At 35.1% G+C, this 16,303-nt stretch overlaps 1 protein-coding gene across 1 annotated transcript in view; it reads left to right on the top strand.

The window, feature by feature from the left end:
• IPO5 (importin 5) overlaps positions 1-15,053 on the top strand; it is a 51,881-nt gene extending 36,828 nt beyond the window's left edge. Inside the window, exons 14-26 of the mRNA XM_037038001.1 lie at positions 527-745; positions 1,766-1,849; positions 4,119-4,251; positions 4,338-4,459; positions 5,458-5,554; positions 6,752-6,924; positions 8,104-8,215; positions 8,303-8,358; positions 9,496-9,618; positions 10,446-10,665; positions 11,270-11,498; positions 13,594-13,735; positions 14,324-15,053. Of these exons, the coding sequence (XP_036893896.1) occupies positions 527-745; positions 1,766-1,849; positions 4,119-4,251; positions 4,338-4,459; positions 5,458-5,554; positions 6,752-6,924; positions 8,104-8,215; positions 8,303-8,358; positions 9,496-9,618; positions 10,446-10,665; positions 11,270-11,498; positions 13,594-13,735; positions 14,324-14,410 (1,797 nt within the window). The 3' untranslated portion in view covers positions 14,411-15,053. The remainder of the gene's footprint in view (positions 1-526; positions 746-1,765; positions 1,850-4,118; positions 4,252-4,337; positions 4,460-5,457; positions 5,555-6,751; positions 6,925-8,103; positions 8,216-8,302; positions 8,359-9,495; positions 9,619-10,445; positions 10,666-11,269; positions 11,499-13,593; positions 13,736-14,323) is intronic.
• The last annotated feature ends 1,250 nt before the right edge of the window (positions 15,054-16,303 follow it).

The following is a 16,303-nucleotide window of genomic DNA, read 5'->3' as shown; positions in this document are numbered from 1 at the left end:
CCAGGCAGTACTTGTTACTAGCAAGGTCAAAGAATACTGTAGATCTTTGGTGCAGCAGAAAGGATGACTACATTAAAGATGTAGAATGGAGAAATGAGTGAAAAAGAGGGCACTAGTATTATCATTAGTGGTCCCTTCTCAGAAGAGTCAGATTAGAAGATAAAGGAATGGATCCAAAAGGGAATTTTCTCCATGACATAGAGCAGGACAAAATATAGGGTAGAGGCAGTAACTTGGAAAAAATGTATAAGAAGGATAGGTATTTACTTGGTGGCAGTTTTGTGCTCAAGGACTAGCTGTGCTTTGAGATAAAGCAAAAATAAGTAAGGAGTGCCGTGGTACAAAAGAAAGAGGATCTTCCATAAATAGCTCAACAGGGATTCTTAAATTTGCTCCAGAACCTGTCATCTCCACTCTGGCTGCTGAGGGGTGGTTGCTGTTTACTGTTTCAGAAAACCATTTGGAAACCAGAGTATTTCTTCCAGTTTCTCATTTGTGTAATGTATTTTGTGTGTCTTCCTTCTAGTTGATTCAAAAAGGCACCAAGTTAGTTTTGGAACAAGTTGTGACATCTATTGCATCAGTTGCAGATACTGCAGAAGAAAAATTTGTCCCCTACTATGACTTATTTATGCCATCACTAAAGCACATTGTTGAGAATGCAGTTCAGAAGGAGCTTAGACTTCTCAGGGGAAAAACTATTGAATGCATCAGCCTCATTGGTCTGGCTGTTGGAAAGGAAAAAGTAAGTGATTTTGTAGTATGTGGAAATTATTGTATATAATTTTTCTATGGAGGCATTTAGGGTACAAGAAGGTTTTTTTGATACTTGTTTTTTCCCATTATCTTACTTTTTCATTACCCCTATTTTATATAAAAATACATTGTTACCTTTATTTTTTTTCCATTGTTAATATTAAGGTTCTTAACTCAGTTATGCTCTTGAGATCTCTCCCTTTTCTTACCACATGTATAGTCCAGGAGTTCAGGATCCATGTTTAGTTTGACCTATTTAAACATTTGCCTGGAAACATTCCAGTTGCTTTCCTGTTTACTAAAAAAGAATCAAGTACTCTAAGAGACGAATTTAGCCTTTCAGAAAATAATTAGAAAAGGCCATTGGGCCAATGTGTTTTTTCTTCCCAGCCAACATCTCAAGAGTTGTCAAAGCTAATCCAAAAATAAATAAATTCATCAAACCCTTGTGTTCTCAGAATTATCAACATAGAACCCCTTACTATGGTTTCTAAAACCAGCATAAGTATTAACTTACTTACAAATTGTTTTCTGTGGGTTACTAAGAACTAACCAGTAAAACATTTTTATGTTTCATGCTCTGTGTATAGCTTTCAAACTATTTTTAAAACACTGCCTGATTATACAGTGGAGATTGCCAGAAACACAGAGTTAATTGAAAATCATATAGGTTTATAAAGCAATTCAAAATTTTCTTTCTGGATTGGTATTATTTTACTGCTGGAAATGCATAAGTCATAGACCAAAACTTGATGCCATTAGGAATATCTTTATACTGCAGTTTACTTTGACTGAACAGATATATTTTTCTATAAAGAGCACTGAGTCTTTTGAATATGATGAAAAATTTTCCACATAATACTTATATCTGAGGGGTTACGATCCATGTGGGAAATGTAATAGATCTTTTGGGAAAGTTTTGTTATTACACAAGAAACATAAAATGCCTCTCTGATTTGATATACATAAGTAATATTGTTGCTGATTTTCTTAAATGTCTTTTTTCTAGTTCATGCAAGATGCATCGGATGTGATGCAGCTGTTGTTGAAGACACAGACAGACTTCAGTGATATGGAGGATGATGATCCTCAGGTAAAGCAGCCTTCATGCATTCATCCTGATCCATTGAGGAGTTGCAGCTAGTACAAGGCTAAATATACTTAAAAGAGAGAAAGAGAGGGCCCTGGCTGGTGTAGCTCAGTGGATTGAGCACGGGCCTGCGAACCAGATGATCGCGGTTCGATTCCCAGTCAGGGCACATGCCTGGGTTGCAGGCCAGTTCCCGGCAGGGGCCAGTTCCCAGCAGGCGATGCACGAGAAGCAACCATACATTGATGTTTCTCTTCCTCTCTCCTTCCCTTCCCCTCTAAAGATAAATAAATAAAATATTTTTTAAAAAAAAGAGAGAGGGAGAGGGAAGGAGGGAGGGAAAGAGAGGAAGGGGTTGGAGGGGAAGCAAGGAAAGGAAGGGAAAGAAAGGAAAGAAATTGAGTAATAGGTTTCCTGAAGTACTATAGCCCCTGGTTTCAGAGACATTCTTCACTGATTTGACTTCTACTTCTCATAATAATACACACCATAATGCCTAACACAAATAAAACAGCCAGTTGTCCTGGCTGGTGTGGCTCAGTTGGTTGACCATTGTCCCACAAAGTGAAAGGTCACGAGTACAATTCCTGGTCAGGGTACATGCCTAGGTTGCAGATTGAATTCCTGGTCAGAACACATGCCTAGGTTGCAGGTTCGGTCCCTGGTTGGGGAGCAAGGCTACTCTCTCACATTTGTGGTTCTTTCCCTGTCTTTCTCCCTCCCTTCCCTTCTCTAAAAAAATAATAACAACAATAATTTCAGAAAACAGTCACTTAATAAATAGTTGAATTAAATTTTGACTCTTTTTTTTTAAGTTTCTTGTGGCTCTTCTCTAATTCTCAAGGTTCTGTTGCTCTTTAGGGTTCTGTCCTAGGCCGTTTTTTCTTCTCACTTCTCTTAAGCAGTGTCATTCATAATCATGGCTTTGGTTTTCCTATATATGCTTGTCACTTCAGATCTTTCTCTAAATTCAAGACTTATTTGTCTAGATACTTACTAACATCTCCATTGGGATGTCCCCTGGTCTTTCAAATGCCATGAGTTCCCTCCTCTGTCAAAAGAAAAAGAAATACAGAAACCTTAGGGGATCTTAGGATCTTAGGGGAGAGTGGAGAGAATCACAGGGGAAAAGGGGAAGGATTCATAGAACAAGTATAAAGGACACATGGACAATAACTAAGGTGGGGGGATGGAAATGGGAGGGAGGTGGGGAGCACTGGGGGGGGGTGGGCTAGGAATATAAGAGAAAACTGTACTTGAACAATAATTAAATAAAAAATAAATAATAAATAAATAAGGAACCTAATGATCTTAGAACATGCCATGCTCTCTTCTCTCTGCCTATGAATAAATTTAGACTCCCCACTCAAACTGGCCAATAACTCCTTGTATTTCACATCCAATACAAGCTTCAATGGTAGGTACATAATTACATTGTGTTGTAACATTTGTAATAATTATGTGTTCATCCTAATCTTAATAGTATACACAATGCCTAAATAAAACAGGCCCTCAATAAACAGTTCAATTAAATTTTGACTTGACACAGTCACATTATATTTTCCATACATTTAAAATTTTTTTTGTTTTTCTAAATTAAGAGTAGAAAGTGTATGCATGTGAGATAGACATATAAGATATCTAGATAGATATTGGGGATTAAAAATCATTCTGGGTTATAGGGATGATGAATTAGAACCAGATTCTCTATAGGTACTTTGTAGGTAATTAAGTCTATGTAAAAACAGTAGAAGTGTTTTAAATAGACCCAGCCACTTAAACAGAAAATTAACATATCTGGGAGAAATAGATACATTGTTTCTTGACTGTTAGTAAATATTTAATGAATGGAATACTAGGCAATAGGAATGCAAAGTCAAATAAAATGTGTTTGCCTTCACGAAAATTAGTGCCTAGGAATTGATATGTTAAGTGGGTTTTATTTATGTGATTTAGATGACAGTAGAGAAAGCAATATATTGCTCATTGAAAGTAGGAAAAAATTGATACAATCCTAGTCTTCCTCTTGTGCCTCACTTGCTGACTGACTATATTCCAGTGTAGAGGTTCACAGTGATTTTGTTACTGTTGGAACATTTTAAGTTTATGACCTTAGAAAATGGCCTAAAGAGCCATGAATGTAAAAAAAACACTATTTCTATGAAATAGGTAGGTGGCTTCTTTTATAATATCTTATTTATCTGTTGTTTTAAAGTCAATTTTAATTTAATTTTAACTCCCCCCCCCCNACCCCCCCCCCCCCCCCGCCCAGATCTCTTACATGATCTCAGCATGGGCCAGAATGTGCAAGATCCTTGGAAAAGAATTTCAGCAGTACCTTCCAGTGGTGATGGGGCCTTTAATGAAGACAGCTTCAATTAAGCCTGAAGTAGCCCTTTTAGATAGTAAGTGTCTTCATTAAGACAGCAATTGTAAAATTTCTCTTTGTTACTAATTTTAACATGAATTTGGTTATTTTCCCTGTTAATAGCCCAAGACATGGAGAATATGAGTGATGATGATGGTTGGGAATTTGTGAACCTTGGAGATCAGCAAAGTTTTGGTATTAAAACCGCAGGACTGGAAGAAAAATCAACTGCTTGTCAGATGCTGGTAAGTGATAATAATGTTTACACATGTTTAACAACTTCTCATAACACACATACTTTTCATCGATGCTAAAGAAATTATTTTGAGTAGGAATATATTCTTTTAAAAAACGTAGAAACCTTTTGACCCAACATTTCTACTTCTAGATTTCCATCCTAAAGAAATCATGTGGATAAAACTTCATTATCAGTGCTTTTTCTAATAACCAAAATCAAAAAGGACAACAAAAAATAAAGACCCTGAATAATGCCTATTATTAGGAAAATAACCAATAACTATAGTACTTTGGAGTATTATATACCATTACAAAGCCACAGAGGGCAAGAATTTTTGGTTTTTGTGGTTAGTGTATAAATAGGTAGCCAAGGAGTTATTTCTTGAAATGTATTCCATTAAAAATGAAAACTGGTATGATTTCAATCACAAAAGTAAACATGGTAGGAAAATTTAAATGTTTATAATGATTATTTCCTGTGGTATTATGTAAGATGTGTGTCTAAGTAATCTTTGAGTAGTTTATTCTGTTCTTTTCTTTATGAACATGTTATAGATAGTGAGGGTTAATATATTTCACCACTGAAATTATTTTTTTTTAAGTACAAAATAGGATAAGCCTGTCGGCTACAGATTTATAAAGTAAGTGATATACTACAATTGAGTTTTAGGGTTTTTATATCTTTTTAAATTATTTTTTCTTAAGTGATATATCTTGTTTGGAGTATTTTAAGAGTGCTGAAACTTTTGCTAAACTTGAACAAGTAAAAATATGAAGTATTTCAGACTTTAAGTGACTGTATACTATAATTAATTCATGGCCCTTTCCATTTTATTGTATCTTATTTTATTTAATGTTAGATAACTAATTTGGCAGTCCTGCATGCATTAAATGTAAATGCATTTAGTCGGCATACAACATTGTGTGGTTCTTATGATTTTGCTATTTGTTACTAAAAATACCTATAAACATGGACTTGATTTCTTTTCCAATATTTTGGTTTCAGGTTTGCTATGCTAAGGAATTAAAGGAAGGCTTTGTGGAGTACACTGAACAGGTTGTCAAACTGATGGTCCCTTTACTGAAATTTTATTTCCACGATGATATCCTACAATTTTTAATTGCAAAATATGTTGAGATTTAGTTAAATTGTAGTTTGTTAAAGTGTTATTAGACTTTGTGTTAACTGAAGGGTATATCACTATTATTGTTTGTATTTACACTAACTATACTTTCAGGTTATAAACTTGGTCCTTTGTTTCACTTGAGCCAAAAAACATGAAAAAGAAATGTTACCTATCCTCTAGTTCAGCAGTGCTCAACTTTTTTGGCACCAGGGATCAGTTTTGAGGAGGGAGCAGGGCTTAAGCTCACCTGCTATGGATGGGGGAAGAGATAGGAGGCAGAGCTCAGGTTGGGGCCCCTGCTCTACTTGGTAGTTTTCTATGACCCACTGAACGATTTTAAGGATTAATGTTTTATTAGCAAATGTTTACATTGTATACAATTGCTACTTTTCCCAAATATCTTTTGGTAATCTTTAAAAAGTAAGGCCTTTCTTAATAGGTTAGAAACCCACTGATACTTAACTTTCTGTAGCACAGAATCCTACATTGCAACTATGGGTAGAACATTTGGAGATAAGACATCTCTTAGTAAATCTGCATGTTAAATGTTTTACTATTTGACCTGGTGATAGTAAATAATATGTATATGTGCATTCTTATGCCTTTACACATATAAAATTTCATAGATGGGCTATAAATAAATAAGCAAACAAACAGAATGGGAGAGCCCAGACCCAAACCTAGATCTGTCTGCCTTTGTTGTTCCTCTTGGAATATTCCGGGTGGCATCTTTTAAAGAAGATGGCTTTTGCCCAGCAGACACTTCCGTTACAAGAGGACAAAACAGAATTACTGTTAAGAGGAAGTCTCAAGACCTTACTTTATAAAGTATTAGATAGGGAGAAGCCACTTAATCTTTACTGGGTACTGAAAAGGCTAGTAGAGGAAGCAATCCAAGAGCCCCAGGTCTTTTCACAGTCATTTTTATGCTTTTGGCTTACATTTGAGATTCATTCTTGTTGTATTGCAGGTGACAGAACAGACAGGAGTTATGTCTTATGATCAGGGAGTCTTCTATTTTTATACATTTAACACAAGCTCTTGGATAGTGGTCTTAGATAAACAGGTTGCTTAGAGCATGTTTTAACTCAGTGATCACTTTAACATTTAAGTGAGCAAAATGAAAGAGCAGTCTTTTGAGGATAATGATTACTATTTCCTTAACAATAAAACGTGTTCGAGTGGCAGCAGCAGAATCCATGCCTCTTCTGTTAGAATGTGCACGAGTTCGAGGTCCTGAGTATCTCACACAAATGTGGCATTTTATGTGTGATGCTCTAATCAAGGCCATTGGCACAGAACCAGATTCAGATGTCCTCTCAGAAATAATGCATTCTTTTGCAAAGGTAAATATCTTTCTTTTAAAAGTATATATAAGGTTGTGTGTTCATTTATTAGTCTTGCTAATACATTGGCAGGATTTTTGTATGTGTGCTCTTTTTTTTTTAAAACCAAATATGTTCAGTTCTTTTTTCCTTTTTTTAAAAAAAAATATTTATTTATTTTTAGAGAGGGGGGAAAGGAAGGAGAAAGTGGGAGAGAAACATCAGTGTGTGGTTGCCTCCCAGGCATCCCCTACGGGGGACTTGGCCTGCAACCCAGGCATGTACCCTGACTGGGAATCAAACCAGCGACCCCTTGCTTCACAGGCCCGTGCTCAGTCCACTGAGCTACACCAGCCAGGGCTGTTCAGTTCTTTTTTCAATATTTTGGTGTTGTCATTTTGTTCTTTAAGAGTAATGTAGTCCAGTCTTGATTGGTTTCCACCATCATTCACCTGTAATCCAATTATAGAAGTTTACGTATCATCTCCACCTCACATCTTGTTTCTATCCTAGTTTCTCTACTAAATTCCTTTTTTTCCCATTGCCTTATCTCTTTTTTGTGCTTTTGAAGTAGCCTCAGTTGATCTGTTCTGGAAGTCGCTTTTTCTTTTCCTCCCAGTTTATTCTCCTTTCTCAAGTATTAATTTGTCTTTTGTTTGAATCACTTACCTTCCCATATCTTGGTCACCCCCGTTGCTCACAGCTCCATAGTTTGTTCTATAGTTTGTTTTAAAAGAGTTCCAGCATCTTTATTTGTCCACATTTAAAAACTTCTTCTATTTTTCCCAAGAATGCATGCTTCCATGTCTGCCCATATCACTCCCTCTTCCTATAATGCTCTTTCATGGCAGACTTACCTTTTCTCCAGTGCTGTGTTTTATAGAGTATATATTTGTAATTGAGCTCCTAGATGCTAGTTCGTCTGTTCTGTCTTTGAAGCCTCAGCACCTACCATAATGCCTAGTATTTAAGATATGCCAAGGACATGTTTAAAAGGAAAGTTTCTAAAATTCTTTAAATACTGGCATTTGGGAAGAACAAAAACCAAGTGTATCTATGCACTGAATCATTGGTTTCCAGGGTAGTGAATTATGTTAATTTATCTCATGTTTCCATGTGATTCTTAATGAAGTTTAATTTCAGATTGTTAAAAAACACATAAATCTTTTTAGTTGCTTTCTTTCCTCAACCACATTTTAGTGCATTGAAGTAATGGGAGATGGATGCCTTAATAATGAACACTTTGAAGAATTGGGAGGTATACTGAAAGCTAAACTGGAAGAACATTTTAAAAATCAAGAATTGCGGCAAGGTACCTTTTTTATATTTTTATTTCTGAATGTAATCCTTGACCAATTCGGCAACCATTTAAAAAGACATTTATTTGGATGTGTTTTAGTTAAAAGACAAGATGAAGACTATGATGAACAAGTGGAAGAGTCACTACAAGATGAGGTAAATTACTCCCTTCAGAACTTAATTTACATCACCATTTATACCTGGAAGATTTTCAAATGCTTAAGTTTCTAATACATGGACTTGGCATTCTGATGTAGTTATCAGTCATTTTTAGCAGAAGAATCTGACTTGTATTTTAGTCATTAAATTAGGAAATAAATAGTTTAACTAGCTGATTTGCGTTTTGGATGCTATGTGTGCATTTTGTTGCAATACTTCACATATAAAAGTTCTTTGGAGTTTGCCTAGTATTTCCTTTTACATACTCCTTGTAATTACTAGTGTCTTCGCTATCTTAAGATACTTGAACTCAGACTCAGATGTTAAATGACTGCCTAAAGCCACACTTGATGACCTAGGGCATAAGGCCAGGTGTTTCTGTAATATGGGCTGTCTTTCTAATGTACCACAGAATAATGCAAATTTCCTTCCAGTACATAATATATAATAGAATTCTTCACCTTGTTACTTGGTTCTGTCCCCATCAAACCACTTAACACCATCAAACACATTTACAGTGTGTATTTAGGATACAGAATACGTGGTATTTGGCCATCCTGGTAGACCAATGCTGGTGTATGCAGGTCGTCCTAATTCTCTGCAGGTTGCTTACATCATGCCGTACACAAATCATTCTCAGGGATGAGATGTTGTAAGTAATGTCTTACAACATCGGATCCCACATCTCCCCACCATCCCACCCCAAAATTCAAACCTTCTTGCAAAAAAAAAAATGCTCAAGTAAAAAAAACCTTTGTTTCAGAACTTTGAAACTTAGGATAATTATTAATCATGTTTTTTAAGTATGTACCAAGAAAAGTCTTTGCAGTAAGTGCAATACTTGGGATACACATTGATCTTTCCATAGGCACTAAGAGACATGACACCCATTGGTGAGGTAATCTGTCTCTAGATTCTTGCTATGCCCTTAAGAAAGTGATGAAAGTGTGCTGATTGCAGGGCCCATGTGTGGAGGTGGAAGAGAGGGTATAAGGGGAATACATGGTAATGGGGAAAAATACAATAATTTTTAATTTTCTAAATTTCTTAGACTTTTAAAAATAAATGTTACTGTTAATAATAGTGGGGATACTTTTAATACATATGGGTGTATTTTGTTTTGTTTTGTTTTAGGACGATAATGATGTTTATATTCTGACCAAAGTGTCAGACATTTTACACTCAATATTCAGTAGCTACAAGGAAAAGGTGTTACCGTGGTTTGAACAGCTGCTTCCATTAATTGTCAACCTAATTGTAAGTGTTGCCTCTCTTTGACAGTTACTTTAGATAATTGATCTAGAGTTCTTTCATTACACCATTTGAAAACTTACACTTTCAAGTTAAAATGGATCTTAGAAATTAGCAGTTTTCCTCTGTGCATCTTTAATTTTGTCAAATTTATTGCGTTACTCTGGATATTTTCTCACTCGATATATACTTAAAGTTTGCTAATTAGATTTTCCATAATTCAGTTAAATCATAATACATTCTGTAGACATGCAAGTGATTTTTTCATTATTTCAGATTGTCTATGTCCTGCTAAGTTAGTAAGTGAAACAAAATGATTACATTTTTTGTAGTGGACCTTCAAAAATTCATTTAGGACCTTTGTTGTGTACAACCAGCAGTCAGATTCTGTTCTGTTGTTTTGTTTTGTTTTGTTGTATCGGAAGACACTTTATTACATAGTTCAGTCAAACCAGGCAGGAAAGAGGTACTTAGAACAGAGGCCAGTTTCAGCCAGAGAGCTGGCTGTCCAGGCAGTGGAGGGACCATTGCTGCCAGATTCTGGATGATGGCCTCATATTTCAGTTTTTTTAAATGTAAAGTGAATGTATATACATTGTTGCCACTGTCAGTTCTTTCTGGTATATGGCAATGTCAGATTGTGGAATTCTGTAACAAATTACACAAGTCTTTTTTAAACCTGTACTTATTTAAATCTGTGATTGTTGCTAAATTGTTTTTTGTTGCCTGTATCAGGAATATTTGTGTAAGCCAATAGTTTGTAGTGATTACTTATTTCTTTACATTTCTATGTACTTCAGTATTCAGAGTTTGAAAGAGTATCTCTTTTGTAGTGTCCACATAGACCATGGCCAGACAGACAATGGGGATTGTGCATCTTTGATGATGTTATAGAACACTGTAGTCCAGCCTCATTTAAATATGCAGAATATTTCTTAAGACCAATGCTCCAGTATGTATGTGACAGCAGCCCAGAAGTAAGGCAAGCAGCTGCGTATGGCCTCGGAGTCATGGCACAGTATGGTGGAGATAGCTATCGTCCTTTTTGTACAGGTACTGATGTTTATTTGGTTACCTGCATGTCTTTCCAGGCATCCCTTTTATTTTTACCTCTTCCTCCCTTCCATACACCCAAACATTACCTATCTATTTCTACTTTATTTATTGTCTTTTTTTTTTTCAAAAACTCCATCTGTAGCACTTAAGAATTTACAGTTTTTATTCTCATAGAAATGGAAATGAAATCTGAATGGAATCAGAGCCTTCCCACCTTGATTTCATTTGGGTTTGGTATACCACAGCCCCAACACAGGATTTTTAAAACATACTGGAAGCCCCTGTATGTTTAGCACAAGAATATAGTTAGGCAGCTTTAAAAAAACTTAAGTACCCCGAGGTGGCCAGGACTGTAAATCTAGAGGCTACTAACTTCTTGGGGTCTATAAATTAGTGAAATGCTAATGTTTTTGACTGTTGGGACAGTCTGTCTTCCACTCTCTTGCATTATATGTTAGTCCTTCTGTGGACAAGATAAAACATTCCTTACACTTTAACATTTCCTCACTATAATGAGTAACTGGACCAAAGATAAAAGAAATATTCTCATTTGCATAAAAATGTGAGCTTTTAACTGGCCTTTTTTGAATGTTTATTTTAGAAGCACTCCCACTGTTGGTAAGAGTTATTCAGTCTGTCGGTTCTAAGACCAAAGAAAATGTTAATGCTACAGAGAACTGCATCTCGGCAGTAGGGAAAATTATGAAGTACAAACCTGACTGTGTGAACATTGAAGAAGTCCTACCACACTGGTTGTCATGGCTTCCACTACATGAAGATAAAGAAGAAGCTGTTCAGACTTTCAGTTATCTGTGTGATCTGATTGAAAGGTAAGAAAGAGAACAGCCCTGACTGGTGTGGTTTAGTTGATTGGGCATTGTCCCACAAAGTGAGGGGTCAATGGTTCAATTCCCAGTCAGGGCACATGAGTCCCCAGTCAGAGGTGCATACAGGAGGCAGCTGATCAGTGTCTCTCGAATTGATGTTTCTCTTCCTCTGTCCCTCCTCTTTGATCTGTAAATAAGTAAATAAATACATAAATAATTTTTTAAAAAGAAAGAAAACAGACCTTATTTCTTTCCCCTTCACGTATAACATTGCTTCCAATGCACAGCCCTCAGGTCTGTAGGTTTGTAATAATGCTGTCTTTATAAATCATGTTAAGAAACCATATTACAGTTAAGATTGCCTCATAATGTAATTTGGGTTATTTATGGAATTAAATTGAACAGATGAGGCGTTACAGAATATGTTTTAAGGCTTCCTTCTGTTGTTCTGTCTCTCACCTCATCCATCCAATTCATTCATTCATTCATTCATTCATTCATTCATTCATTTGGCTTTACATTTTTTTTACTTTCCATTTTACTGAGGTATAAATGACTAGTAGTAGATGAGATTGAAGTATTGGGTTGGCCAAAAAGTCTGTTTAATTTTTTTCATAAAATGGAAGACACATGTTTTTCACCAGTAACTTTATTGATTTGTATATTTTGAGTATGTCAGCTATCTCCTGGGTGATACAACATTGATTGTTCTCAGTTAATGTCTCGATTTGATATTTGTCAACTTCAACTGGTCTACCCAACTTTGGAATGTCATAAAGGGAGAAATCTCCAGCACGAAATTTTGCAAACCACTTTTGACACATTCATTGAGTCACAACACCTTCTCCATACACTGCACAAATTTTTTCTTTGTTTCAGTTGCATTTTTACCTTAATTGAAATCATAGAGCATATGTTGAAAATGTTGTGACTTTTCTTCCATCTTCATTATTAAAATGGCTACACAGAAATCACTGATTTTGTTAAAGTTTTTTTAATGCACACTGATATGACAGCTGCCACAATGACAAAATTGTTTCTAATGAAGTTAAAGACAACTAAGCACTACTAGAGCCATCATACAGAAAAAACTTTTTGTCCAGTCCAATACATTGTTAGTACCATTATTTTTACCTCTGAAATTCTGTTGTTTTTCTTAAGAATCAGTGATATAGGGAGGTATACCAGACGGGCAATCAAGATCGGGCCTGGGTCTTGGCATTATTAATACTATTTTGTGTGTATGAGTAAATCTAAGAATTGCAACAACCTGGAGGTTATAGAAGCCATTAAAGGCATGTTCTCTGGTAGTATGTTTTTCAAAGTCCAAGTTCCTCTAAATATTAGATCTAGGCTTTGTCATTCTTAATTACTACTTTTATGAGTTTATGAGTAAATCCAAGGGCTACAACCATTCATCTCTTAGAGTTTTTAGAAATGGACCAATGGTCATATTTCTAAATACTTGTAAGTTCACATTCACACAAATAATTATGTTTGAGCCTTCTTGCTGAGAACAGCCATCCTGAAGACTATGTGTTCCTTACCTGCTTCTGCCTCTGAAGTGACCATTTTCCACCATGCTGTTTGATCATCTCCTTTGGAAATGACTGCTCTGGAAATCTAATTAAATTCACTTCTACATTTCTTTGCAGTAAACCTACCTGGAGTTTTATTTCCTGGCTTATTCTCAAAATGCCCATCTGTCATTGTGATTTATTTTAGAAACCTTTTGCAGTATGTGAATGAAATTTGTATGAAGAAGCTGTTATTCTTGTTAATATCTTTTTGTTTTAATAAGTCACATTATTTTTAGAGCAGCTGGAGTACAGCATTCTATTTTTTGGCCCTTAACCCTGAGAGATGAGCCAAGTATTTTTTCTAATTTATATGGGGAAAAACTGAAGAGGTAATAAGTAAAATCACCTGGGTTTCCTCCTACTGAATTTAAAAAGGCAGTTGATTTTAGTGCATAATCACTCTGTTAAAAACCTTATTAAAAATTTCAGTGTTAGAGGAAGGGTATAGGAAAGTATGAGTGCTTGAGTGATTTCCTTCTGTAATTTTGATTTGTAATGGGTTTCTTCTCTTTTGTCAGTAATCACCCAATTGTTCTTGGCCCAAACAATACCAATCTGCCCAAAATATTAAGTATAATTGCCGAAGGAGAAATGCATGAGGCAATTAAACATGAAGATCCTTGTGCCAAACGTTTGGCTAATGTAGTTCGCCAGGTACAGGTAAGCTGATCTGGTTAACTAGGTGAAGAGGAAGTAAAATTGTTTGGTGTTTTTGCTATTGTCTTTATATTCTTTATTAGGAGGAAATAGAGTTCTAATGAGCTAAGGAAATTTTATTTTTATAGTCTCTTATCTTCAAACCTCAAATGGATTGTACTTATCTATATATCCTCATTATATATTAGAACTAAAACCTTCCTCTTCAATTTGAGACATTTTGAACCTTCGGTTGGTGCTTGGCACATATTCATTATGTATAAATTTGTCTGTGTAACTGTGGAGAAAAAAGATGCAGCTGGTCTCATATTTTTAAATGATTTTTACTTTCTAAATTCATGTGTGTTAGTTACTTGAATGTGTCATCTACCTATTGTAGCTTTATCAGTGCAAAAATGGAGAAAACTCACTGTAAATACAATGAACTTTAAAGAAATGAATAGTTCTTACTTTTACAGTGATACTCATCAAACTAATCTACTTGGGAAGAAAGTATTTTGGCAATATTACCATCTTCCGAATATGATTATTAAAATACTTCCAAATGACCATTTCATCAAATCTAAATTTATGAAAATGTTTTTTCTCTAGACTTCTGGAGGATTGTGGACTGAATGCATAGCACACCTCAGTCCTGAGCATCAGGCAGCCATACAGGAGCTCCTGAACTCTGCTTGAAGGGCCTTAATATCACCACCAGAAAACTAACTGCAAATAAACGTTACCATTTTGTTTAGGTTTCTTTGTTTTGTTTTTAAGAAAAAGGGAACAGTAGAGTTGTGTGTAGGCTATTCTTCTGCAAAGCTGCAACAACAGAAAGAGAAGCACGGGATTTCAGAATGGTATTTAAATGGATTTCTATCATACCACCGAAAAAGTTCCCATAAGCCCTACAGTAGCACTGAAGAGTATTTTTTTATTGGTATTACCCACTGATCTGAAAGTGAAAGTGAAATTAATTTTCTCTTTAGACATAAGGAAATTTAAGACAAACAGCTTTAAAATCCATTACTCACCATAGATATGTGTTAGAATTAATTAGAGTGAGTCTTTTTGTAAGGTAGAAAGACGCCTACCCTGCAAACTAGTAGATCCAAAAATTGGAGGGGGAAAAAGCTGAAGATAAAAACAAGCATGAAGATGTCCTATTTTATCTCACTTTCAGTTTTTTTTTTCCCAAAAGTCTTATGTGCTGACTGATTGGAAAGCTTTTTAGCTTCCAGCCCTTGAATGTGAGGTGTCATTGGCATGTCTGGCAGTAGTTTCTAATTTGCTCCTCAATAAACAGCATTGAAATACAAAAGAAGTCTGTGTAAAAATTCCATATTGTCTGGCTTTGATTCATTTAATGTTTTTAATGTAAGAATAATATTTTTTAAAGTAGTAACTATGGCTCTGAATGTTTTTTCCCTAAAATTTTCCTTGTGCAGTTCAAACTTGAAAATATCTAGTTTTTACCATCTTCTACTTTAATTTAAGCTAAGTTATGATACACCTACTATGTTCACAGTTGGTGAACATTTTAAAACTTGTATTGTTATGGTTAGATATAAAAAGATTTGGCTTAGTATTTTCATTACAAATTGTAATTGCTATAAAGCCGCACACAACTTTTAAGCATTTAATTTTATGAAAAATGTGATGACTAAATTATTTTCTAATTCAGTAAAATGTTTGCTTTTTTATGTATTAACCTCATAGCAGTAAATGCTTGTTTCTGCAAATAATTTTTCTAAAAGATCTTAATAGATTTCTGTTGAAACATCAGTGTTAACATTTTTATGGTTTGTACTAAATTCACCCGTGGTATAAAAATGCGTTTTATGCTTAGATCAGAATTTAAATTAAAGGTTTTTTTCCTTAAGTGATTTGCATTACTTTATTAAAACTGAATCTGAAATGAAATATAAAGTAGAATGGATTATATGAAGATAGTTCATTTGGTAGCAGCTTTGAATACATTTTCAGTTTTGAGCACATTATTAGCCTGGAAACTTCAGTGTCTGAATAACATGTTGAATGACTTCACTATCACAGTCATTGCTTTCAGTGGGTATCTATTTGACTTGTAATATTGGGTAATATTTGGAGCTACTTTATACTTCTTATTCCTTCATGTATTTATTTTTATTTTTAAAATTTTCATTGAATTCATTCAGGTAATACTAGTTAATGAAATTATAGGTTTGAGGTATGCAGTTCTATAATACATCATCTGTATTTTATATATTCACCACCCAAAGACAAGCCTCCTTCCATCACCATGTATCACCTCAATACCCTCTTCCACCTCCTCACATCCCCCTTCCCCTCAGGTAATGACCATACTCTTGTCTCTGTCTATATACCCCATATTCTTGTTGGAGTAAAAATGTGTCAGAACAACCCTCTTCTGCTTTCTTACATAGAGTTTGAAAAGCCAATCAACTGGAGCAATTTGGGTTTAATTATTACTACACTTAAACAAAACATGTTTAAAATGTGGCCAACCTGCCTACATTCAGATGGAAGTGTATGGTCTGAAGATGGCTACATTATTTTGGAGTGTCTAGTGTTTGCAAAGCACTATGC

The sequence above is a fragment of the Sturnira hondurensis genome, unplaced genomic scaffold (assembly GCF_014824575.4).
Source record: "Sturnira hondurensis isolate 20B ecotype Veracruz unplaced genomic scaffold, ASM1482457v3 Scaffold0001920, whole genome shotgun sequence".
NCBI classification, from domain to species: domain Eukaryota; kingdom Metazoa; phylum Chordata; class Mammalia; order Chiroptera; family Phyllostomidae; genus Sturnira; species Sturnira hondurensis.
This window is presented reverse-complemented; position numbering and strand designations above follow the sequence as displayed.